Source organism: Moschus berezovskii, chromosome 4, assembly GCF_049115385.1.
Source record: "Moschus berezovskii isolate FMDL1 chromosome 4, NW_MosBer_1.0, whole genome shotgun sequence".
NCBI classification, from domain to species: domain Eukaryota; kingdom Metazoa; phylum Chordata; class Mammalia; order Artiodactyla; family Moschidae; genus Moschus; species Moschus berezovskii.
Genome location: NC_142463.1, coordinates 31412870 through 31437332, shown reverse-complemented (window position 1 = coordinate 31437332; position 24463 = coordinate 31412870). Strand labels below are relative to the sequence as shown.

Sequence of the window (24463 nt, the reverse complement as noted above, 5' to 3'; positions counted from 1 at the left end):
GAAGTGATGAATCTCCCCTAAACATTAAAGAGCCGATACAGAGGGATGAAGGATATGAAAACTCAGACTTGCTCACTGTCTCTCAGGATGTAATGCAGGCACCCTCGGGAATTCACCAACTCTGAAGGGCCTTGTATAAAAGTTTCTTAGTTTGTAAGCCAGTACTCTTTTCATCATGCCCTACTTCTTGAGAGTAGAATGAAAGAATCCCTTTCTGGGACCCGGGGCATTTCCACCAGTTGCCACATTTCTGACAGTACCTCTGTAGAGGTTTAAGTTATTTCAGAAGGACACCAGGTAGGTGATAGAGCCTGGATTCAAACCCAAAACCGAGTCAGGGAGCATTCATCCTTTCCCGAAGAAACCTCAGCCAGGGCCCAGTGTGGCACAGGTGAACGTCCTGTGTAGGGTTTGATCATGGTTGGTGATTCGTGACCCCCAATCCTAGAATCTGGAGATTTGCTCAGACCCTCTGACATCTTGCCATGCTGTGCTGAGTCACTTCAGTTGTATGTGACTCTGTGCAACCCTATGGACTATAGCCCTGGCTCCTCTGTCCATGGGATTCTCCAGGCAAGGATACTGGAGTGGGCTGCCATTTCCTTCTCCAGGGGATCTTCCCGACCCAGGGATTGAACCCACGCTTCTTATGTCTCCTGCATTGGCAGTCAGGTTCTTTACCACTAGCACCACCTTGGCCACCCTTAATCATGATTTTTGTTCCTCAATAGCTAAGTCCTTATTTGTCTGTCTCTTTGTTAATATGTGTGTGTGTGTGTGTGTGTGTGTGTGTATCGGGTTGGCCAAAAAATTCATTCAGGTTTTTCCATAATATGGTATGGAAAAACCCTAACGAACTTTTTGGCAAACCCAATACACACACACACAGAGATATCTATATCTCAATATATATATTAATATATATTTTATATATTTACATAGGACTGTATTTGATTATATATGTTTCTTCCTACAAAAGTACCGTATGGCCATGTAGGACTTTTTATATAAGGAAAAAATGACTGTGTTAATGTTTCAATCATTTCTCCCATGCACATTGGTGTCTTATATACTTCTTGAATAGAAGACTGGAATGTTTCAAGCTTATAGCGTATAGCTGTGTACTGAATATTTTCTTGCGTCACTGAATATCCTTACAGACTCCCTTTTGTTGATGGGCCCTGATGCCACCTCACTTTCGTATCCGTTTTCTTTCAGATCATCACAGGGGAATTCTACCGCATCTATTACCTGAAGGAGAAGTCCCGCTCAACGATTCAGAATCCCTATGTGGCAGCCCTCTACAAGCAGGTGGGCTGCTTCCTCTTTGGCTGTGCCATCAGCCAGTCCTTCACAGACATTGCCAAGGTCTCCATAGGGCGCCTGCGTCCTCACTTCTTGAACGTCTGCAACCCTGATTTCAGTCAAATCAACTGCTCTGCGGGCTATATTCAAAACTACAGATGCAGAGGCGAAGATAGCAAAGTCCAGGAAGCCAGGTGAGACTCCACCTCCCGTGGCACTAGGTTCACACCTTTGCTGCAGGCAGTTCAGTGAGTACTTAGTACCGAGCTCAGTGCTGGGGCCCTGATTCAGATGGATGAATAAGGCAAAGTTCCCGTTCTTAAGGAACTCAGTCAAATAACTGACAGATCGTAAAAACAATTACAGTGGAACTTTGGTAAGTCCATTCATTCATTCGTCTTTTCTTTCATGTATTTGTTCCTTCATGAGTGCTTGCTACGTCCCAGGCGAGGTGTCCAAAGCACTACCACGGATGCAGCAATGAGCAAGTGCCGCTCTCAGGGTCACAGTCCCGGGAGGGAAGACAGACAGAGCAGCATGTGGTGGGGATATGGATGTGGCCCTTACACAGCCTTCTCTTGCTCTTGCAGGAAGTCCTTCTTCTCTGGCCATGCCTCCTTCTCCATGTACACTATGCTGTATTTGGTGGTAAGTACTTTGTCTCTGATTCCAATGAAGTCCAACCCCAGCTTAAATCTCGTCTGTACATAGAGCCCTGGTAATGGTTAGGGGCAGACTTCGCTGAGGAATCTTTGAAAAAGAGGTTGGCTAGAAGAATTTGCTTCTATTCTGAGCCCTGCCACTGCGTTAGCACAAGTCATTTCACTTTCCAGACTTTTCCTGTTTTTCAAATAAAAATAATATTTACCATGGCTTCTTGATAAGGATTGAGCACCCATTTTGGAATGATTAAGTGATAAAGACGCTTGCATAACATTTTGTGGTAACAAACACCATTTTCTGAAAATCCATTAACTCAGTTGATCCTTCCAGGAACTTTGTTATAAGTAATATTATCTCTACTGTGGGAAAGGATCACGAAGTAAGGTTCAGACAATTCAAGCAAAGTGCCAAAATTCACATAGACACCAGAACTATCGCTCAAATCCATGCCTTCTGATCAAATTCCTCATAATGTTCTCCATGCCGTGTCCTCCTCCATTGTCTTCTGATGGAAAGACTTTAAATGTCATTATCTGTCTACAGAGTGACTTTGAGTTTTGCAGAATCCTTCTGCATCCATGAGCACAGGTGACCTCATAATAACACAGTGAGGTAGGAAATCCTTAGCCGCAGTGCTCAGATCTAGAGACCAAGGCCCAGAGAGGACACAGTGTGTTGGAGGGCCTTCAACTAGTGGTGGACCCGTCTGAGGCCCCATGTTGGCCTTGCCGTGGCCATGCTTCCTGGAAATGCTGGGACGGTTGGTGCAGGTGAAGCCCCCTACTTCCCTCTGGCTGCAGCACAGACAGACAGCTGCTAGTCTGTTTCTGTTTGTCAGTTAAATATGGTCCCCCTGCCTTTCCTCTCCCTTATGCCAAGGCACTTCCTGCTTTTGGCTGCTTTGATGGAGTTCAGGGCGAGAAGGCGCTGAGAGGTCAGACATAGCTCAGAGGAGCATAAAGTTGTTTAGAAAAAGAGCATTTTGCTTTCGTATCTAAAAAACATAATTAAGAGTTGGAAAAAACAGCAGAGAGGTTTTTTTGTTTTATATTTTTCCCCCAGTCCTTTTCAAGTCTGGAGGCCTCCAGGCTTCCCGTTACCTAGGATACAGTTACAAGGTGGGCCACAACCTCTAAAAGCATTAAACATGGGTTTTTTAAATTCACGGATAGCACTTCACACCATACTTTATTTTTCTGTTGTTTTTGTTTTTGCTTTGCTCTGAGGAAGGACAGTTTAACAATGATATTTCGTTTCCTGCTCGATTTGTATTTTACCTAGGTCTGGAAGCAATTTTACAAAATATAATTTCACTGTTTTGTAAAGTAAAAGTGCTGACAGGTTTCTGGTGCCTTCTATGTGCCAGGCACTGTGTCGTGCTCATGCTATGACTTTGAGATTATCTCAGTAACCCAACGAGATGTGTTTTGATTACCCTATTTTCAGTTTCAGACACAGAATCAAACAAATCTGAATTTAAGAGGCAGGAAAGGTATTTGAAGGCTGGTCTCCATGACCCGAGCCTCGTTGTATATTCTTTTCATGGTGCTGTGTGATTTAAAAAAATCAAACAAACCTCTGCAGGATAAACTTACAGATACAAGCTCCAACCCTAATTCCAATGTCACTTGAAGGCGACCTGCTTTTCTTCAGATCTGCTCTAATGGTTGAGATGCCACCTTACCCCCACTGCCCATCACCTTCTGGCAGCTATGATTATAGCAAGGGCTCTCTTCGGGGCTGTTGGTTAAGGCGTGGATTGTGACTGAGTGTTTATTTACATCTTCAAAGGAGGAAAAAACTACAGTGGCTTTATATTCCAAGAAGGAAGGGCGGAAGGAAAGAAAGAGAGAGAGAGGAAGAAAGAAAAGAACCTCCTTAATCCTTCATCTCTGCAGCATATTTTTGCACACTCTTTGGAGCGCCTGCGCACACACATTCACAATTCACAGGCACCCACATAAACAACGTTTAAACTCAGGGCTCTCTTTTTAGCTCTAAGATTATCTTGTCTTAAAATAACCTCTGAAGGTAAGAGCTGAGAAGTAGGGAGGACAGCGTCCTTCACCACGGCTCCTTTTCCTGTGACGTTACACAGAAATCTCAACCCTTTGAAAGTCCAATTTGCAAAGCTTTCAAAGGAAGTTTGAAGAACCCTGTTGCTGCCTGTCTGGCGAAGTAGAAGATACTGCAGTCCATCAGAGAAGCTCCTCCGGCAGCTTTTATGTTGAGCTGCAGGAAGTGCCTGAGTTGGACACATGAGATTCTGGCAGCCTCTGGAGCCCTGTGGGATTTTGTTCAGGCAACCTGGGCTCCAGCTTCCTTGGAGACTTGGGAATACTCCCATTGGGACTGGCTGAGTATGGCATTGCCGGTGTTTGCCTTTAGAGTCGGACAGACCTGGGAGATTCTGGCCATGCCAATTACTAGCTATGAAACTGTGAGTTGTTTTCTTATGTTTGGAACCTCAGTGTCTTCTGTCAAGTGGAGATAATCGTGTCTGTTTTTAGAAGTTGGTGCCACTTTTCTTCTCTAGGCTCTGCTTCCCCCAGCTATCAAATGTCAGAGTGGAATTAGATGGTGTCTACCATCTAATTGATTTCTCAATCCCTCGTGGTTGTTTTTAAAAGAAGTTTGGATTAGGTGTTGAAAGGGAAGATGGGAAGCAGACAGAGACAATTTTGTCCTGATTTCCATGGAGTTCAGAGAGCAGCGGACCAGAACACCAGCCATCCCTTTGCCAGGCTGCCATCTAGAGCCTCCCATGGCTTTGGAGGGCGCTCCGTATTAGGTTTTGATTTATAAAATGGATAGCTTGGAAAAACCATAGCTCCAAACACCAAATTATCTCTGGGCACAGAAGCTTAAGGATGAGGTTAAGGCTTGTCGGAGATTAATGCAGATACAAATCAGAGAAATCCCACAGCATATATAAACCTAAACAGTGCTCCCTACCCTTGAGCCCTGGTCTAAACTCCAGAGGACCACATCTGGATTGGCCCTGGACCTCCATGGTCAGGGATTGAGGATGACCTGGCTGTCTGGATAAAATGCCAACATGGTTAGAGGATGGAGGGGGGCACCAATTCACATAGCATATCTGGAGTTACCTCTGTTGTACCAGGCACGCTGCTGCCTTCTGGGGCTACTAGATTAATCAGCCCTGGGCCCTGCCCTCAAGGAACTCACCTATGCTTTCAACATTCATCATTCAGCACCAGTTTAGTGAGGAATTGCTTCCCAGGTGGAGCTAGTGGTAAAGAACCAGCCTGCCAATTCAGGAAACATAAGAGATGCAGGTTTGATCCCTGGGTCAGAAAGGTTCCCTAGAGGAGGAAATAGCAACCCACTCCAGTATTCTTGCCTGGAGAATCCAGTGGACAGAGAAGCCTGGTGGGGCTACAGTTCATGGGGTCACAAAGAGTCAGACGTGACTGAAGCAACTTAGCATACACACATGCAAGCCCCATGCTAGAGGTGGGAACATAGTGATGGTCAGGGCATGGTCATGGCCCTCAGGGAGTTCAGTCTGGAGGAGCAAATGGACAATGACAATAGGCTGGTCCATGGTGCAGGAGGGACAGGGGTGTATAGGTTATTATGGAAACTCAGAATTGTGACACCCTCGCTAAACTGCAGAGGTGGGTAGAAGCCAAAGAGGGTGTCCAGTAGGGTAGTCTCTTGATGGTGGGAGGTTAGAAGGATATGGGACTGGTGGTATGGGGTCGCACATGTTTAGTTGAGCATGGCTTTGATGGCTGATAGGAAGCAGACCATGGAGGGTACACTGAGAGCTGAGAAGACCCTGTGAGCATCAGCCCTAGCTCCTCCTTCTGTTGCTTGGATCAGGCAGCAGCAAGTTCGAGTGAGGCCTTTCCTGGACTGCTGAGTTCCTCTCCCAGGAATCTGCACCTTGCCCGTCTGCTTCCTCGGGACACTTTATCACAGAAGCCTTTCCTGTCTGCCCCATCTTATGCTCCCTAGCTTCCTTTGCAGCCTTATTCCCCGCCCCCCACCAAGTTTCTCACCATCTGAAACAGCCTTTGTGTATCTCCACTAGATGTATTACAAGCTTCGTGGAGTAGAGGTTTTGTCTCTTGATTTATTGCGGTCTCTCATGTCCCCAAACACTGTCTGACAATTAAGAGTGCAACGCGTGCTTGATGAATGAATGAGCGAATGGGCCCGAGTAGCGCCTGACAGTTAAGTATGCAGTGAATGTTAGATGAATGGGTGGGTGGATGAGTCTTGTATCTTCTGACACTGCCAGGCCATGCTGCTTTCCATTCCAATCAAAATTTTGTTCACCTCCTCATCACTGATTTATAGATCATGAAGGGCCTCTGTGATGTAGGGAAGGACTTTGCTGCTTCTGAAGTGTTTACCTGTGGGCTCTTCACTGTGGTGCCCGTGAGAATTGTTGATGTGTCAGAGGGTTTGTCGGGTACCAAGGAAACAGGGAAGTGGCTATGCTCTGACAGCCATGTTCTCCATCCTGTGGTTGTTAGTCATTGAGGTTTTGTTCAACATGTTTAGAATCCCAGACCAGTGGGGTCTGGTATGTCCACGAGACATGCCCACAGATCCTGGGAGTGTCTGGTGAAACCCCTGCCAGGAACAAGATTGTTGTTTCCACAGGGGAATAAAGAAACCACTGGACCAGATGTTTTTCCTCTTCTTCCTCTCTGCTTCATCCATCCATCCAGCATTTTCTGATTACATGTTCTGTGCCAACACCTGGGGACACCAAGAGAGATCACATTTTGTGAGGAAAGCTTGAAAAGTAAATAGTTGCAAAGCAGCTGGCTGAGTTCTCTGATTGGGGTGAACTGAGGGTTTGGAGGTCAGAGGAGAGGGCTCTGAGGCACGCTGAGTCAGTTCACAGGCTCTGCTGAACTTAAGATCAGGTCAGAGACTCCTCTACTCTAACTCTTACAAAAGCTATACATCTGTGTTTTCAGACATGCACACTTAAAAGGTGTGACAGGTGAATTAGAGGAGCCTGAAGTTCGAAATGTCCCATTCAGGTTGTCCTTTAGTCCATGACACCTGTGTAGCCCCCTCAGATTGCTTCTCCAGAGACAAGAATCCAATACAAAAGACCAACACTTGGCTTGCAGAGCACTCATTCCCTAAGGAAAGCCAGGTGGTTCTGTGGTTAGGGCATGGACCTAAAAGAGGCAGATCTTACTCAGTGTCAATCATGATCCATTGTTACCTTGAACAGGTGGCATGGCCTCTTTTGGCCTTGATCTCTTCAACTGTAAAATGGGCACAGTGGTGTCTGCCTACCAGGATGGTTGTAACAATTGTAGGGAATGTAATTTAAGGCCCCTTGCTCAGTGTCTAAATGTGGAGCAAACTGGTAGTTTCTTTTTCTCCCCCTGATAGTGACAGAAAGCAAGACCTCTTTCCTTCTCAAGGAAGAGAAAAGTCAACTAAAAACTGCTCTTTGTCCTGAATGCAGTTGAATAACTTCCCAGTTCTGTACCATGTAGACTCGCCAGCTCTGTGACCCAGAGTCAAATGTGAGTTATGGAGGAGATGGGAGAAGGGAGAAAGTTTCTCCCTGTGGATGTCAGAGATCTAGACAGACTTCCAGGAAGAGGGTGGGCAGGGACAGAGAAGGACAAAAGCCTCCTTCTCACTCTTAGCAGAGAGCTCCCAAGAGCAATGGAAATGAAGCCAGAGGACAGTACAGACCTGTTCCACCCGTATGCAAATCATGTAATGGAACACAAATGATTTAGCAAGAACCAGTGAGACTCACCCAGGTCTGACTTGCTGGTTCAGCCCCGAGCCAGCTTGAACTCAGCCAGACTTTTCTAAGGAGGTTTTGTTGGAATTCCACAGGACCACAGTTTTGAAGCTCGGACCAGAAAGTAGACAGCTCCATTTCTGGAGTGAGTTCTGTGTGCTGGGGACTTTCCTGTACGTTGGGGTCTGGGGCAGATATATACTTTTCTACTATAGTTTCCATATCTACAATCAGCAGTTTTATTTTAGCAATTGGAAGAACAATGTTAGTCCCAGAAAAAGATGGAAAGATTATATTCTTTTGTGTGTGTGTGAAGGAATTTGTTTTATTCATGTCTGTCTTTCACAATTTTGGACAGAATTGATGCTTACAACATTTTTTTTAAATGAGAAAAAAAAATCGCCTTATGTTACATATGGGAAAGCAGAAATTCAGAGAAGCGGAGTGCTTTGTCCAGGTCAGACAGCTGGTATGTAGCAAAAAAAAAAAGATTCAAATCCGGTTGTTCTGATTGCAAGTTAGGCATTTTCTGTGGCATCGCGCTGATGCCCAGGAAGTGGGTTCTCTGAGCCCAGAGGCCTTCACACTATTGGGGAAATAAAGACAGAGAGCTCAGGATCTTGGGGTTGCTGACCCCCGGGAGAGGTCAGGCTGATTTAGGCTTTCTGGTTTTGTCCAGTTCTGCTCACCTCTTTCTAAACCACCCTTTTCAGGAGGCAGGAGTTTTGATTCTCGGAAAGGCTCCCTGCTCTTTGGCCCATAACAGGGCATTACATCCTTGTGACCGGTATGTTTGACTCCGTCTCCTGGATAAGGGCTACCTGCCCCTATGGAGTATGGAGCCTCCTGACCTACATAGCATTCCCAGGTTGAAGTTCCAAAGGAGCAGGGTGCTCCAGAATGTACTCACGGATTCTGAGGGGGCCTGAGCCTCTGGCCCTGGAGTGAATGTCTCGTATGAACTGGGCTCTAAACTGGCAAAATCCAATCCATTCGGTGCTTAGATTGGGGTCGGGTAGAGGGTGTTATCAGATTCTTTGATCAACCTCAAAGCCTGATGCCCTCAGCTGACTTCTCATTTCTGAAGTAGTCACTGGGCTAAAGGTCATTGCACAATCTTTTACTTTAGTGATTCACTTATTTTGGTGAAATCAACTACAGTCATTTGAGTCAGTCTCATCTATCAAGGCGAATGGGTGGTGTTGATTTCTAAAGAGTGCCTTCAGTCCCTGTCTTCTGCCAGGCAGGGTCCTGTGATGTCTCATTTGATGCTGGCAACCCTGAGAGGAAGATCCTGTCCTTCCTGTTTCACGGAGAAGGAGACTGAGGCTTAGAGAAGTTAGTAAGGGACTGAAATAGGGGCCTGTTTAGATGCTAAGTCATGTCTGACTCTTTTCTGACCCCATGGATTGTAGCCCGCCAGGCTCCTTTGTCCTTGGCATTTCTTAGACAAGAAAACTGGAGTGAGTTGCCATTTCCTTCTCCAGGAATCAGGGTAATCTCACCCCAGAGTTCACTTGATTACTGCTGTGCCCTGGCTGTGGACACCAGGCTTGATCCTGAGATCTCGAGACATTTCTCAGTAAAGGTACTAGTTATCAGTGGATGTAGGGGAACAAGCTTCCTTCCATTTGCCCACTAATTCCATGTCTCTGTGTGTGTGTGTGTGTGTATGCTCAGTCATGTCCAACTCTTTGCAATCCCAGGGACTGTAGCCCACAAGGTTCCTCTGTTCAAGAAATTTTCCAGGCAATAATACTGGAGTGGGCTGCCATTTCCTTCCCAAGGGGATCTTCCTGACCCAGGGATCGAACCAATGTCTCCAGCACTGACAGGCAGATTCTCTACCGACTGCCCACCTGAGACTGCCTCCCAAAGGGATTCTAGCCCCATGGTGGCCCCTCCTCCTTCCTAAGCACTCCCTTCTTGAAGCTATTCTGACAACACGTCTCTTCCTCCCTCCTCAAGCTCCTCTCACATATTTATTCTTTTCTTGTATTAAGCTCTAGCCTTCAGTATCTGAGTCGGTGGATGGGGAGATGTGTGCCTCGTCCAGTTGGGAAACCTGCCCTTCCTCCGGCCACCTACATCTCCAGGGCTGGTGACTTAAAGGCTACATGGAGGGGGGCAGGGAGACTTGAAAGATTTTGAATAATCATTTTCTGAGGACCTGTAGATTTTTAAGTTGAGAGAAATGAGAAAATCTTGAGGTTATCAGGTCCAAATTAAGGAAAAGAAAAGTGGTTAGAGAGTGAAATCATCTGTTTCTTTGAGCAGTAAGTGGTGCCAGGCATTTATCACCAATCTGTGTTACAGCCTAAAAGGTAGTTGTTAGGTTTATTTTACATGGGAGAAAAGTGAGGCTCAGTGAGGTTTATCGGATGAAAACCTGTGCCATTTCAGCTACCCGCTTCATCCCTGTTCCTTGCCAAGACTGGCTGGAGGAAGGCTGGACCATGGTGGTCACACTGCATATGGACTAGTCCTTCTTCCCTGAACTTGCCATTGTCTTAAGGACCAGGCTGAGTTGGGGCTACTAATATCATTCCCATTCTCACTCTCAAAAGGAAGAGATTCCTTTGACTCATGATTGCAGAATCTGCTGTTTGTTGGGTTATTTCACTAGAAATGAGGGAATGGCCTTTGACCTGCATATTATTTTTTGGGGGTACTGAGTTTCTTACTTAAAAATAATTTGATTTTTTCACCATGGCCAACAGTAATATTTCCCAGTTGGGATTCAATAGGTAGATACTCTATAAAAATAATGTCTTATAAGTGATAAAAATAAGGATTTAGTATTTAGCAACCTTTTTTTAAAAAGACCTTTGGAATGTTCCATGAAGTATGGTTTGGGAAAGAAAGACTGACCTAAATAGAGGCCACATTCCTTTGACATGCAACCCGCTTCATGAATTGTCCCTGCTTGCCTCTGTAGCCCTGTGTCTCACACCCTGCCATCCCCACACCCCCCACTGGTCGCATATACGCTTTTCTGTTATTACTGAACTTCCAGAAGTTCTTTGCAGCTCTGACTGTTGGCTTCTAAGCCACTGAGCTGCCTGGGATACACACTTCTCAACACATCCCCTTCAGTTCAGTTCAGTCGCTCAGTCGCGTCTGACTCTTTGCGACCCCATGAATCACAGCAAATACTTACGGATCTTTAGGATTCAAATCAAGTATGCCTACCCCTTAGTAACTGACCCTGGTTCCCCAGCTTCTTTCATAGTTTCTATAAAATCCATAAGTGCACTTAAACCTATTTTCATATACTCATCTATATTTAATATATTTCATTTGTTGCCCCTCATAGGGGAGGAATGATAACTTCTCATTTCTGTGTGCTTAGCACTTAGCACAGTGCTGGTTTATGTATTGATCTATTTGTGTGTGTGTGTGTGTGTGTGTGTATTTATTTATTTGACCTTTAAGTTAATTTTATAATAATATTTTAAAGTTTTTTCTCTAAACCTTTTTAGGATATTCCTAAGAATCTGATAAAATTTACATATTATCTTTTGAGTTTATAGTTGAGGGTTCTTATAAATGAGTGTTCTTAAAAATAAAGATTCTCTCTATTCAAACTGTCCTCCGTGTCCTTTGTTTCATCCTGGCTCTATGCAGGTGAACTAATTACTTGGTGAGCTAATTTCTACTTGTATCATCATCTGGGCTATTATGATGATTTTACCTCTTCTTTTAGATTATTTTTTTTTGTTTTTTAGATTGGCATATAATTGCTTTACTTCTTTTTGATATTTAATGGGGTATTTTTAATATTTGAAAAATGACTGGTTTTTATCACTTGCTTAGCAGCCAACAACATCAGTGCATTGTCCTTTTAAATTTTTTATCTGTTGTTCTTAGATTTCCCCAAAATATATTTATGTAATTTCATAATGATTATAAAGTTGCCTGCTGTTTTCCAGGTGTGAGTGTTTTGATATTGCCTTCCAAGTAGTTGAGGAGTCAGTGTTAGGCATTCTTTGTACATGGGCAAGGATGACTCTGGAATCTTCCACTCTTCTGTCTCTCAGGTTGGCTGCTGGCTTGTCTTTCCTGACCACCCAGAGGAAGGGGTCCGTCTGTCTCAGGAAGGGCAGAATCACCCCCTTGCTGCTGCCCCGGGTCTATCTTTAGGCTGCCGCCCCACCCCTCCGTGCTCTTCCCCTTTCTCTGGTCTCCAAGTGCCTGGCTTTGATTTGTGTCGGAAGTTCCCCTTCGTCCTCTTGCCTCTTCCCCTTCATTTCCCAAGTTCCCACAGGAACCTGAGAAGTAGGTTGTGCCCAGAGGTTAGAACGGAAACTGCAGCAAGATAACTTCAAGGGACAATACCCCGTTGACGTCATTGCAACTTCTTTGCCTCGGCCAGAGTGGCTTTTTTCTTCCATTTTCCTTCAGGTTACTCTTCTGCCCCACCCAGTCCAGTCTGTCAACCTCTGTTTGAAAGATCTCTTGCATTGTCTGGTTGGTTTATGTTTCCTTATGTTGTGATACAAAACCCATAGTTCCAGGTGGTGACTTAGAAATTTGTTCTTTGTTAGAGTTGCTTTCATTTGAATCGGAAGCATTGCCTTGTGACTGACATAATAACCTCCCCTGATCAGCATGCATGAGTTTCCACGATGCTTCTGAGAGGTGGGAAGTAAAGGAATTATATAGCCATAATCTCTAGGAAAACTCAAATGCATTGAATGAGTCGTCATTGAATATAAAAAAGAAACCGTTATGAACCCTGGTTAGTATTTGATTGAGAAAAGGAAACTCCCATTTATGGAATGTCAGGCAGTGTGCTAAGGCCATTCTCTTGAATTTTTTCTTCAATTCTCTTTGCTAGTTTTTAGTAGAGGAACTAAGGCTTAAGTTAAAAAAAAAAAAAATGGGTTTGAGGTGAAGTCCAATTTGAATGCTCTTTCTTGCAGATGATCCATGCATGGGAATTGACCTGGGATTAGAATGCAGATGAGTGGCCAGTCACTCAGGGTCTGTTCTTTCTGTTTCCTCCCTCCAGCTGTACCTGCAGGCCCGCTTCACTTGGCGAGGGGCCCGCCTGCTCCGGCCCCTTCTGCAGTTCACGCTGATCATGATGGCCTTTTACACAGGACTGTCCCGCGTGTCTGACCACAAGCACCATCCCAGCGATGTCCTGGCAGGATTTGCTCAAGGAGCCCTGGTGGCCTGCTGCATAGTAAGTAGCCTCTGGTCCTCAGCACATGAGCAGGGCCCTGAACAACTTGCTCATTAAATGTTTTTGGTTCAGTGACCAGAGCCGGGGTACTCTCAATCCTCTTCTCTGCCTGGTGTCCAGGGAGCCACCCTGCCCCAAGACCTCTTCAATGAACTGAGGAAAATTCCTGCTTCTTTTCAACCTGGAAGTTTTATTTTATTTAAAAAAATTTTTTGAGTTATAATTTACCTACCATACAATTCACTTACTTTACTTGCATAATTCAATGATTTTTGGTATATTTATAGAGTTCTATAACTATTGCCACAGGCATAGGATTTTTTCACCTCCAGGCATATGGGATCTTATCTCCCCAACATAAGGGGGATCTTATGCCCCCTACATTGGAAACATGGAGTCTTAACCTGTGGACTTCCAGGGAAGTCCCCATGGAAGTTTTAATCCAGCAGACTCTATAAATCCTCTTCTCCAGAAGGGTTAGGCTCATAGTTGCAATTGCGAGATATCTTAGATAGTATCCTACTCACTTATTCCATTCGTGAGGGCATTTAGGGTTCAGGAGGGGAAGAAACTTGTCCCCAGTCACATGTCAAGAGTCTACGTCTCTGACTCATCTGTTGCTCACATGCTGCTTTGGTGATCCCTTACTATCCAGAGGTACTTCCCAGTTTCTTGAAAACTGTTACCCTTCCTACTGTGACCTTGGGCTTCCCTTGGAGCTCAGTCAGTAAAGAACCTGCCTGCAATGCAGGAGACCTGGGTTTGATTCCTGGGTTAGGAAGATCCCCTGGAGAAGGAAATGGCAACCCACTCCAGTATTCTTGCCTGGAGAATCCCATGGACAGAGGAGCCTGGCAGGCTACAGTCCATGGGGTCTCAAGAGTTGGACATGACTTAGCGGCTAAACCACATCACCACCGACACCTTTACTGGACTTAGTCAGACCCTTGACTAGGTGTTGGCTGGGTAAGAGAGAGCTTGGCGAAGGCTCAGCTCTCTCCTGGCCTGAGGGCTTTGCACATCAAACCACAGAGCTTCCTGGAGAATGGTCTTGAATGGATCACATTCTGATTTGCCCCCAATGGCAGAATTACCCCTTCACATATCTCCTCCCTGACTCTTGGGGAGGGTGGGGTGAGGCATTCTACCTCTGAGCCTCTGTGTCTTCAGGTATCTCTGCTTTTCTTGCTTGCAACAAGTTATTTTTAAGAGTTAAAAAGAGAAACTTAAAAAAAAAATCTACAACATTAAATTTTGTGCTGGAAGCTTTGAGGGGCTTATTCAGCCAACATGACTGAGCACCTCCTCTGACACCATGTTTTCCTGGTCTGTACCAGGGGGTACTTACCCCGGTCCAGCAGGAGTTCTAGAACAGAGTACTGGCTGGGTGTTCGAGTACTACACGTGCAGGTCGTGTTGTTAGTTTTAACCCTTGTTCATTCCCGGTAAGAATCATGAGGTAGAGAGATCTAGACTAGCCCGTGGTCCATTCCTGGGCACTCAGCCTGGCTGAAGCCTGTTATCTCCCTGCACTAACCACCTTGTGTCCTAAATTCATCACTCTGTGTTGACACTGTGAACATGTGTCTCCCTTTAGACCGTTCCTCCCGGACAGGGACCCTAGTCAATATATGCGTTATTCTCCTTATGTCACCAACACCTCTCAGGGATGCTAGCTCAGACTAAGTGAATGGGTGTGTAATCAACAAAGCTAGGATCCGTGAGTTGATCCACTTTTTCTTGAGAACATTCTCTTGAAGGCAGGGGGATGGATAAGGCACAGTCCTTGCTTTCAGGGCAATCCCAGTTCAGTTGCTCATTAGCCAGGCCAGGCACAGGAACTATAGTAGGACAAGGGGCCATCATGGGGACTGGCCAGGACACTTTAGCAGGCATACAAGGCGAGAAGAGGGGCATGGAGTTGGGGCAATCAGAGTGGGCACCATGGAGAAAGGAGCATCTGAGCTGCCAGCCAGCCTTGGCCTGGGAACCCTAGCCTAGGCACTGGCTGTTTTGCGGGCTTTATTCTTTACTTTCTTAAGTATTTTTTTTTTTCCAGTCAAGGCCAGAAGGGAGAGAAATTGGGGGAGCACATTGTTAATGAGAGCAGCTTTCACTGGGCAGCTTGTTCTCTGCAGCCTGGCCCTTTAATGTGAAGTGACAGCGGGGGATGGGTGTTTGCATGACAGGGTAACCCTCTGCTGACCGTGCTGTCTGAGCTTCACTCTAGGCAGGAGGCCGGCCCACGGGGGTCTGCTGTGGTGTTTCCTTTTTGGCGCCACTGCCCTAATTAAAATCTCCTGCACCCCCAATTAAAAAAATTGAAAGATCAGGGGTGGGGGTCCTTGATAGCCTTCCTGCCTTTTATAGAGCACGTTGTACTATGCACAATGGGACAAAGTGTATGGGAGGACCAGGGTTTATTTTCGAGAAGGGAAATGAGGGGTCTGACTTTTATCCTGTTTGGCTCTGGCAGGCTGGAGCACTGGATAGGAATTTGGTCCGAGCGTTTGTCAAGCACCTAATCTGTGTTGGCTCTGTTCTAGATTCTTTACTCATCGGCCTTAAAAAGAGCCAATGGCTTCACATGAAGCCACTGGAGACTATAGCCATTTTACAGATGAGGTAACTGAGACTCAGAGAGATGACTCAGGTCATCCAAGATAAGAGCTCCTGGGGATGCTCAAAGCTGTGCCCTCTGGGATTGGCAAGGAGGCATGGTCACCTGAGCCAAAATAGCCAGCGTACACAGCTGCTTCCAGTCCAGAATTAAAGGGTGTCAGGGGCCTTCCCAAGCCTTTAGGCTGCTCCAGTTGCTGCTCTCAGTTTGTTAGCCTATTTTACAGTGTAAAGATGGCTTAGAACAGTGTTATAAGCATTTTTCCCTGTCCCACTTAGCTCTGAACACACGAGGGTAGGGACTCAATATTTATCATTCTTCCAGTGCCCGACTCCCAGCTTAGTCCTCAGGAGCCCGTGGTCCTAACTGGCTCAGGATTCCAGCACCGAGTGAGTCATTTCATGTAAGCTACTCAAAGAGGCCAGAGCACAGTGTGGGGTCAGCCTAGGAGCTTTTGAATCCTCAACTGGGGGAAAAGAAGGCAGTGTGTCATTTTCCATCATAAGAAGTATGAGGAAGACAGAAACAAAACTCAGGACACCAGGATGAGCTGGAGATGGGTCTGGGGAACTAAGAAGAGGGGACAGGAAGGTGGATGAAAGGCGTCTGCCTTACAGGTTTTGCCGTGCCTCTTATCAGATGCTTTCTTGGAGTTGTACAAGGTAGCTTGTAGCCTAGGCAAGAGCCTATGGTCTCTACCCTGCTGTGTCTCATAGCAGAATTTGGTCCCAAGAAACAAGGCTGCCCAGCCATATCCCAGGCAAAGCCATCTTCTCTTCTTACCCATGAATGTGGCTGATTTGAATGGATCTTGACACAGGGCCATCACCTGAGATTGGTTAGGGGGACCAAGAAGAGGCAGCCCAATAAGGTATAAGGCCACTTCACATGGGGCCAAAGAATGTATAAGCCATTTTCCAACCTTACCAATAGTCTCCTGAGCCAAGCTTCAATGCACCCCCAGCGACAAGGGCATTACATTTGCTAACATGCTTGGAAAGCTCATGTGCAGCTATTATGTTAAGCACTTTACCCTGATCATCTCCAGTGCCCAGAAAACCCTACACCCTTCACTGTCCTCACTAAAGAGATGAGGAAACGGACTAGGAAGGATGAAGTCACACAGAGAAAGGGTAGAAGGTAGAGGGTCTACTCCAAGCAGTTCAGCAGGGCCAGCTCTGAAGATCCCAGCCTCTTGTAAGGCCTCATTTCCCACTCCTCTCGCACCCCTTCACCTCCAGGCACAGCACTTGAAACAGATTTTTCAGCACCCTGAGCTCCTGTCTTAGACAGCTGTCCCCTTTTGGTGGAACACAGTTTCAGTTTCACTCCATCGTTGATGAAACCTGTGTTACTTTCCCATATTGCTGCTCTAACAAATTGTCACAAACTTAGTAACTTAGAACAACACAGATTAATTTTCTTAGAGTTCTTGAGTTCTGAATTCCAGAATGCATCTCACTGGGCTAAAATTGACATGTTGCAGAGCTGCGTTCCTTCTGGAAGATCTGGGGGAGAGTCTCAAATACCAATGATTGCTTGACATTTCCAGCTTCCAGAGGCTGCCTGCATTCTTTGGCTTGTGGTCACTTCCTCCATCTTCATAACCAGCAGCGTAGCATCTTCATCTCTCTTTCAGACTCTCTGGCCTCTGATCCCATCAGCACGTCTTCTGTGTTTCTAACTCTCCTGCCTTCCTCTTTTGAGGGCCCCTGTGATTACATTGGGCCCACCTGGATAATATAGGATCATCTTCCCATCTTGATATCCTTAACTTAGTCACATCTGCAAAGTCCATTTTGCCATGTAATGTAACATATTCGCAGGTCCTGGGGATTAGGGACCTGGGCATCGTTGTGGGTGGCATTGTTTAGTTTGCCACATCTTCTCTTCTGTCTTTTCTGAAGACAGTTGCTCAACTTTCTTCTAATGGTGCCATGGCCCCTTGAATGTTTTCCACTATGACATTCAGCCTGGCTCTGTCCTAATTGTTCAAATGTCTGTCTCCCCAAGTAGCCTTACGGGTACCTTGGTGGCAGAATCCATGGCTTAACCCTTGGTTGTTCATTCTCAGTGCCTAGTGCTGTGGCTGATACACAATAGCTGCTTGATAAGCACTGGTTAAAGGATGAGTGATGTTAGCTTGTGACTTTCGGCAAGATACTTCCTCCCTGAGCCTAGTTTCCTCATCTGTGAATTGATCTGGGAAGCCCTTTAGCTCCATGACCTTCTCCCACAGAGATTCCGAGGCTCAGTCAACTTTGGGCTTTGTAGTAACTGAGCTGGATTTGCCTTCTCAGGGCTTCCCAGGTGGCTCAATGGTAAAGAATCCACCTGCCAGTGCAGGAGACACAGGAGATGCGAGTTCTATCCATGGGTCGGGAAGATCCCCTGGAAAATGGCCATGGCAACCCACTCCAGTATTCATGCCTAGAAAATTTCATGGACAAAGGATCCTGAGGGGCTGCAGTCCATGGGGTCACAGAGTTGGACACAACTGAGCACACATGCCTTCTCAGACAGAACCATCTCTCTGTAATGTCCATGTAGGTGGCCTCTATTGGGGACCACAACGTATCTTTAATTCCCCAAGGGTTACAACGCATCACTCCAGATTGTTGGCTCAGCCACTGCAGAGCCTTGGGCAATAGGCTGTGACAGCCAAGCACTTTGACCTGGGTCTTGAGAGTAAGTTCTGTCACAGGAAAAAGACGTGTCTAGACAAAAATCACATGCCCAACAGGAGAGGGTTCCCTCTCCCACTGCTTGGTAGTTGAACTCTTTCCAGAGGAGGGAGGCAATGGTGCCCAGCACAGACAAAAAACCTACACAGTATCATGGACTCAATATGGAGACACACTCACATGGGGTCTGAAGGGCAGGCACACTGATGTACACCTTCATACATGTGGATGCAGGTGCATGGCACAGAGGCACATGGTCAGACCCAGTTGTACACAGACAGTCATCCGTCCTCTTTCTGTCACCAGCTCTCAGAACCACGAATACACAGACAGGCCAAGGCAAACACAGGCACATGCTCACTGTCCCCTCTCTCTCTCTGTGTCACACACACACATACACATAGACACACACAAAGTCACCCCTCCCAAGATTTGAACTCTACAGCTGGGCTCAGCATTCCCAGCCTTGGAGTAACCCAGGGACCCGGATGAAGCGACAGCCAGTGGGTTCATTTCCTGTCTGGTGACAACTTGCCTATCTGGCCACCTCCTCCCTGACCCTCCAACAGATGGCAAATTACGGGGCACTGGGAGGGGTCAGGGCAGGGCCAGGCCGCCATTGCTGCGGTGCGGCAGAGGAAGCAGCTGCTCGTGAATTTCATAAACACGCGGCGGAGTCTTTCCTGGTCTTCCTCTCGCGGGGGGCGTGGCTCAGCCAGCCGTCGCTCTTTTGTGTGCTGCAGTCTTCCTCCAGGATGCAGGGAAGGGCGAGGGTGTTCTTTGTCTCTGCCCCAGAGAGGTGACCTTGAGGGAGGAGACAAACGAGGATGTGAACGGAAGAAGCGTTCGGCGATGACAGCCCCCCAAGAGGAAACTGGGGTGCAGAGAGAGTGGGAGACACCTAAGGACATATGGTGGCAGAGTAGGAACCAGATCCCGACTCTCCTGATCTTACCTTAAAAGATTAAACTAGGAACCCCCAACCATGTGCAATCTGTGCCATGAATTTGTGGGATGATCTCCTTCTGTACCGGGAGATTTCCGTCTGTTTCCACTGGATTTGTTCCATTGCTGCCCAGGCACAGGGAATGGATGAAATAGTCTCCTGAATCTCTCTGACCCTGCAAAAGCCTTGCTGTTTGTCCAGAAGCTCTGGGATGACCTCGCCACTCTGGGTCCCCATTCTCAGATGGGCAGGGGTGACAGGAACATAGGTGTGAGAGAGAGAAGAAAGCAGAGGCAGAGGTAAACTCTGCCCCTCAATAGATAATGACAGTTTGCAGCGTCATTCTATTGGGTTGGTTAACATGTTCATTCAGGTTTTTCCTTAAGATAAAATCTCCTTTCTTATTCCCCAGCTGAGATGAATGGGATGGATGCAAGGCCGACTCAGAAGGGGGGAATTGTATTCCCACCACTTAGTTAGATATATTGGCCAAGTTATTTCCTCTCAGCTGCCTCTTCCCATCCCACCAGGTGGGGATGATACATCTTAACACACAACCTCATCTTTGGATTGAGGAGTCAGTGAATTAAAGATCTGTCATGCTGGCACATGCAGCTCATTGACTGAATGTGTATTCCATGTTAAGTATGATGCTTCGTTTTAAATATTCACAAGCTGAAAAGAATTGGTCCTTAAAGAGCTTATGGTTCAGTGGGTTCCCAACCACAGTCCATAATAAGAAATACACCATGCATTCATAACCCATCAGAGGCAACTGTGCATGCTTGCTCAGTTGTGTGCCCGACTATTTGCAACCCCATGGACTGTAGTCCACCAGGCTCCTCTGTCCATGGAATTTTCTGGACAAGAATACTGGAGTGGGTAGCCATTCCCTACTTCAGGGGATCTTCCTGACCCAGGGATTGAACCCACGTCTCTCTCCTGCATTGGCAGGCAGACTCTTTATCACTGAGCCACCTGGGAAGCCTAATAGAGGCACTGACACATAACTAAAATATTTCACAAAGTAAGACTTACACTTACTGTAGGTGACACAGTCTCATGTTTTAAATCTAACCTTTAAAATGCTGGTAGTGACCACCTAATAAATTGATGTCATGACTTATTAATGACTTGGACTGTGCAGTTTGAAAAACACTGCTCTAGTGGGAAGGACATGAAGCACCCAAGTGCAGTAGACGGGCAGAGCCATTAGGATGGGCTCCTCTCCTGGGGACAGTGGGTCCACGAGAAGGGGAGCACTCCTTTTTCTTGAAGGTGATGGAAGTCTGGAAAGAATTCCTACAGTAGGAGAATATTGAGCAATGTATGGGTATTTTCTCTGAGATACTAAAGGAAGGGCATTTCATGTAGGAGGAATAAAACAAAGACATGGGGATGGATGTGTATATGGCATGACTTGTGACCCTAAACATTTCAGAACGACGGAACATGTGGGATGCTTGGGAGAAGTCAGTTATAGTAGCCTCCTTTACCCTTTCAACTTCAAAAGGTGGGATTTCTGGAAGTGGTCTCCTGCTTCCTCCAGTCTCTATAATTCTTAGGTACCATGTTCCTGAACTCTGGCTGATGCTGGATCTAGCATCCTAGTGACCGAGTGTCAGCTCTCTGGGTCCTCCTTACCAGCTACCCTCCTCCATATTAACTGAGAAGTGCCCTCCTGTGAGGCTCTTTACAGGGTTCAGATGCCTGTTCTCCTTCAGAATTGCCCATGACTTTCCTCTGCTGCTCCAAACCCTCCTTCTTTTCATGGGACTAACTTCCTTCATGACCCTCAGTATTGATGATGGTCATGAAGGACGATGACTGAGGATTTGAAGAGCCTTTCATAGGTATGAAGCATTTTTACATGGATCCTTCCATTTAAGCCTTATAGAAACCATACGAAGGTAGATTTTTAAATAGTCATAGCACACGAATGAAGGGCAGACCCATCATCTGAAATCACAAACCTCTTCGTCTTGCACAAGTGCAAGCCTAGACAAGAGTGTGCATTGGCCTGGATCACACAGCAGTAGCAATTTGGGGACTAGATCCTGTAGCCTGACTTCTTGTGTGACACTCTTTCTACCTCATCAAGTTCCCACTCAGATACACAAGGAAATTACTCAGTATGGACACTGGTAAGTTCCCAGGGCCAAACAGTCACGAATACTGACCTTATTAAGGTCAGAAAATAATTATTGTAATAAAGTAACTCCTATTTAGTCAAAAGATGACTTTTCTTTGCATGTGTGCTCAGTCACTCAGTCGTGTCTGTCTTTTGCGACCCCATGGACTCTAGCCCATTAGACTCCTCTGTCCATGGAATTTTCCAAACAAGAGTACTGGAATGGGTTGCCATTTCCTCCTCTGGGGGAACTTCCGGGCCCAGGGATCAAACCATGTCCTGCATTGGCAGGCGGACTTAAGGTGTGAGGGTGAGCCAAGACCCAAGGCAAGGAAAATTATTCTGTAATCGGTGAGATTGTTTATTATGGTAGAGCAGGATGCTCGAAGGATATCCCAAGACCAAGGCATGGGGGTATGCAACAGGGACAGTCCATGGTTTCTAGCCTCATGAGGGGAGTGAGTGGACTAGATTTACTGAGGGTTACGCATACTGGGCTCTGAGCACAGTTCATTTCCTTGAGTAGCTTGTTGTCTAAAGGGAAATCATGGCATCACATTTAAAGCACAGCATCTGCACTAAAGTCTAGGCCTCATACTTAGATGGAAGGTCATTAAAAGTTCAGTATGGGTACTGAAGAGAACAGGTAAGAGCAGCTCAAGGAAGGGCTCATGGAGCCCCAGTGTGTAGATAGGGGAGTTGCTGTCAAAGAGATTACAAGATGTCTAAGACACACAAGCCATTGAATGGCAGGCCTAGCAGCCCATCTGATCATCTGGAGCTTGGTGAGGTCTAGGCAGGCAACCCCTCAGCTGGGCTGGGCTGTGTGCTCTGCGGAGTGGCATATCAGAGCTGGTGAATGCTGGCAACACGTCACTGGAAGCATCTTTCATTTTGATTGGCTGACTCATTCCCTCCAAAAGCCCCAGGAATTATTAGACTTAGAGAGCAGATCCTATGTGTCCTATGGAAAACTCCCATTTCACATGGTCTTCGTGTCTGACTTAAATCGATACAGGCTTTCACTTATTCATTCATATTCTCGATCATTTCTATTTCCCTCTAATTTTTCTTGTTTCTACTTCCTTCTCTTGTTTCTTTTCTTTCTACCCAAGAGGCTGGGGAAGAGAGGTGACTGGATGTGGGCAGGCACTGAATACACAAGCCGGTGATCATGGCTGTTTGTTCTCAAGCTCCACTTGTGCCTTTTGTGACACCATGTATTCCTTAAGTAAGCCTGAGGTATTGTATCCCTCATTTAGGTATTTTGCTGAAAGAGGCGGAACTTGGATTTGAAGACAAGTTTTCCCTTCTCCCAAGAGCAAAGCCTGTCACCGATGCTGCATGTGTAGGATGGCAGTGGGAGACCCATTGGCACAGTAATAAGAGTCACCATTTATATAAGGGGACTCCTGTACATTTCTCATCTCATCACCTCCAGTGGGATTCCTCCAGCCTGGCACTGTTGTGTTTGTGTGTAGCCTTGCTCTGGATGGAAGGACTACATCCTCCTGCATGCTTGCCTGAATCAGATCACCATACCCTCAGATTACAGATCCTTTCTGACTCAGGAGGTCAGAACCATATCTCTAAGCCAGTGTCAGAGGGAGCCAGAATATTAGAAGGCAGAGGAAAGCAGAACTATAATTCCCCACCGCCCCCCAGGATAGTTACCCAAACAGCGTTTTGATGGGAATAAGTGCAAGATTTCTAGAGTTGAAAACAAGACTAGAAAGAGAAACATAGGTCCCCCTGCACACACATCCACCCACATACATACGCACAGTTCTCTCAACCGCAGTCTGGCCTCAATCTTTCAAAAACCCGTCTCGTCTTCTTTGTCTTCACTGCGTGATGGTTGCACCGGACTCATCGTCTCCTCTTCTGGAACAGTGTCCTGAGCAGTATCCCTGCCTTCAGGCGCCCAGCTCCCTTTCTGATGCCTTCTTCTCAGATAATCGTGATCTTAATGCAGGTCTCCCCACCATGCTGCTTTCCTGCTTCAGCCTTGACCGTGGCTCCTCAGCCTGTGTCATACTCCTTCTCAAGATCTGGCCCCTCTCCGTCCCCCCTCACCTCTCGGCCCTCCCCACACTGAGCTTCCCGTAGCTCCTGGACTTGCTGGGCTCCCTCACTCCCTTTGCATGTGCTACTCCTTTTGCCTAGAACAACATTCCTGGCATTCACCACCTGGCTCCCTCCTACTTATCCTTCAAAGCTAAGCTCAAATAGACCTCCTTTGGGGGAAGCTTTCTCAGGCCCTCTTCCCTCCCCTTCATCCTGGGTTAGATGCTGTGTTCTCCGTACTGCTTTAACACCCTGGCTTCCCTCTATCATAATCCTAAACCATGCTATTGTATTGCTCTATTTACCTGGATCTCTCCCTCATTGACCTGTGAGCTCTTAGAGGACAAAGAATTCTGTCTTCTGTATAATTATCTTTATCATCTCAGGGCTTGGAACAGAGCAGATGTTCAATAAGTGTTTACTGATTGTGCTTTTCAAACAGGCAATTTATGAAATGCAGAAAAGAGGAGAATAGGAATTGAAAGCATATGCTCAAGGCGAGAGATCTTAGAACTCTAGTGGTGCTTCACACGTCGATTTTGTGTTTGCTGAGACTGTTGTCTGCTGGTTCTTTCCCATGGCAGAGAAGTTCTGTGCAGTGGGCTATGGGCTGGGAGGGGGTTTGTCCCACACACCTGGGGTAGTCACCTAATTTGTACAGACCCTTCACAGCCTAGGCTTCTGGGTTTTCTTTCTAGGTGGAAATCATCTTCTGTGGAAAATAGAACTGCTCCAGGACAGAAAGTTTTCAGTCTTTTTAGTCCCTTTTGTGTTCTGCTGTTCAAGCATGAAGAAGACAGAGCCCTGTTTGAGTCTCAACAGGATCATGTTTCATGATCCCCAAAAAGTGTTTGTGTAACTTCAAGCCACGCGGAAGGTGAAATATAGCTTACGGGGGGATCCTACTGGACCAGCATCTACTTTTCATCTTGCTGTGGGGCTGTGTGCAGTTGGTGTGGGAGGATTTGATCTCCCTGAGGTCTTTAAGAGTTCTACATGGTGAGAAGGTCCAAGGCCAGAGTGCCTGCTTCCAGTAGAATGACGTGTAGAATTTTGACACCAAACATTTTATAAGCTCCTAGTATGTGCAAGGTTCAA

At 46.4% G+C, this 24463-nt stretch overlaps 1 protein-coding gene across 1 annotated transcript in view; it reads left to right on the top strand.

The window, feature by feature from the left end:
- The window catches only part of PLPP3 (phospholipid phosphatase 3), a 91519-nt gene that overhangs the window by 62500 nt on the left and 4556 nt on the right, over positions 1–24463 (top strand). The window contains exons 3-5 of the mRNA XM_055403978.2: positions 1219–1499; positions 1896–1953; positions 12741–12917. Of these exons, the coding sequence (XP_055259953.2) occupies positions 1219–1499; positions 1896–1953; positions 12741–12917 (516 nt within the window). The remainder of the gene's footprint in view (positions 1–1218; positions 1500–1895; positions 1954–12740; positions 12918–24463) is intronic.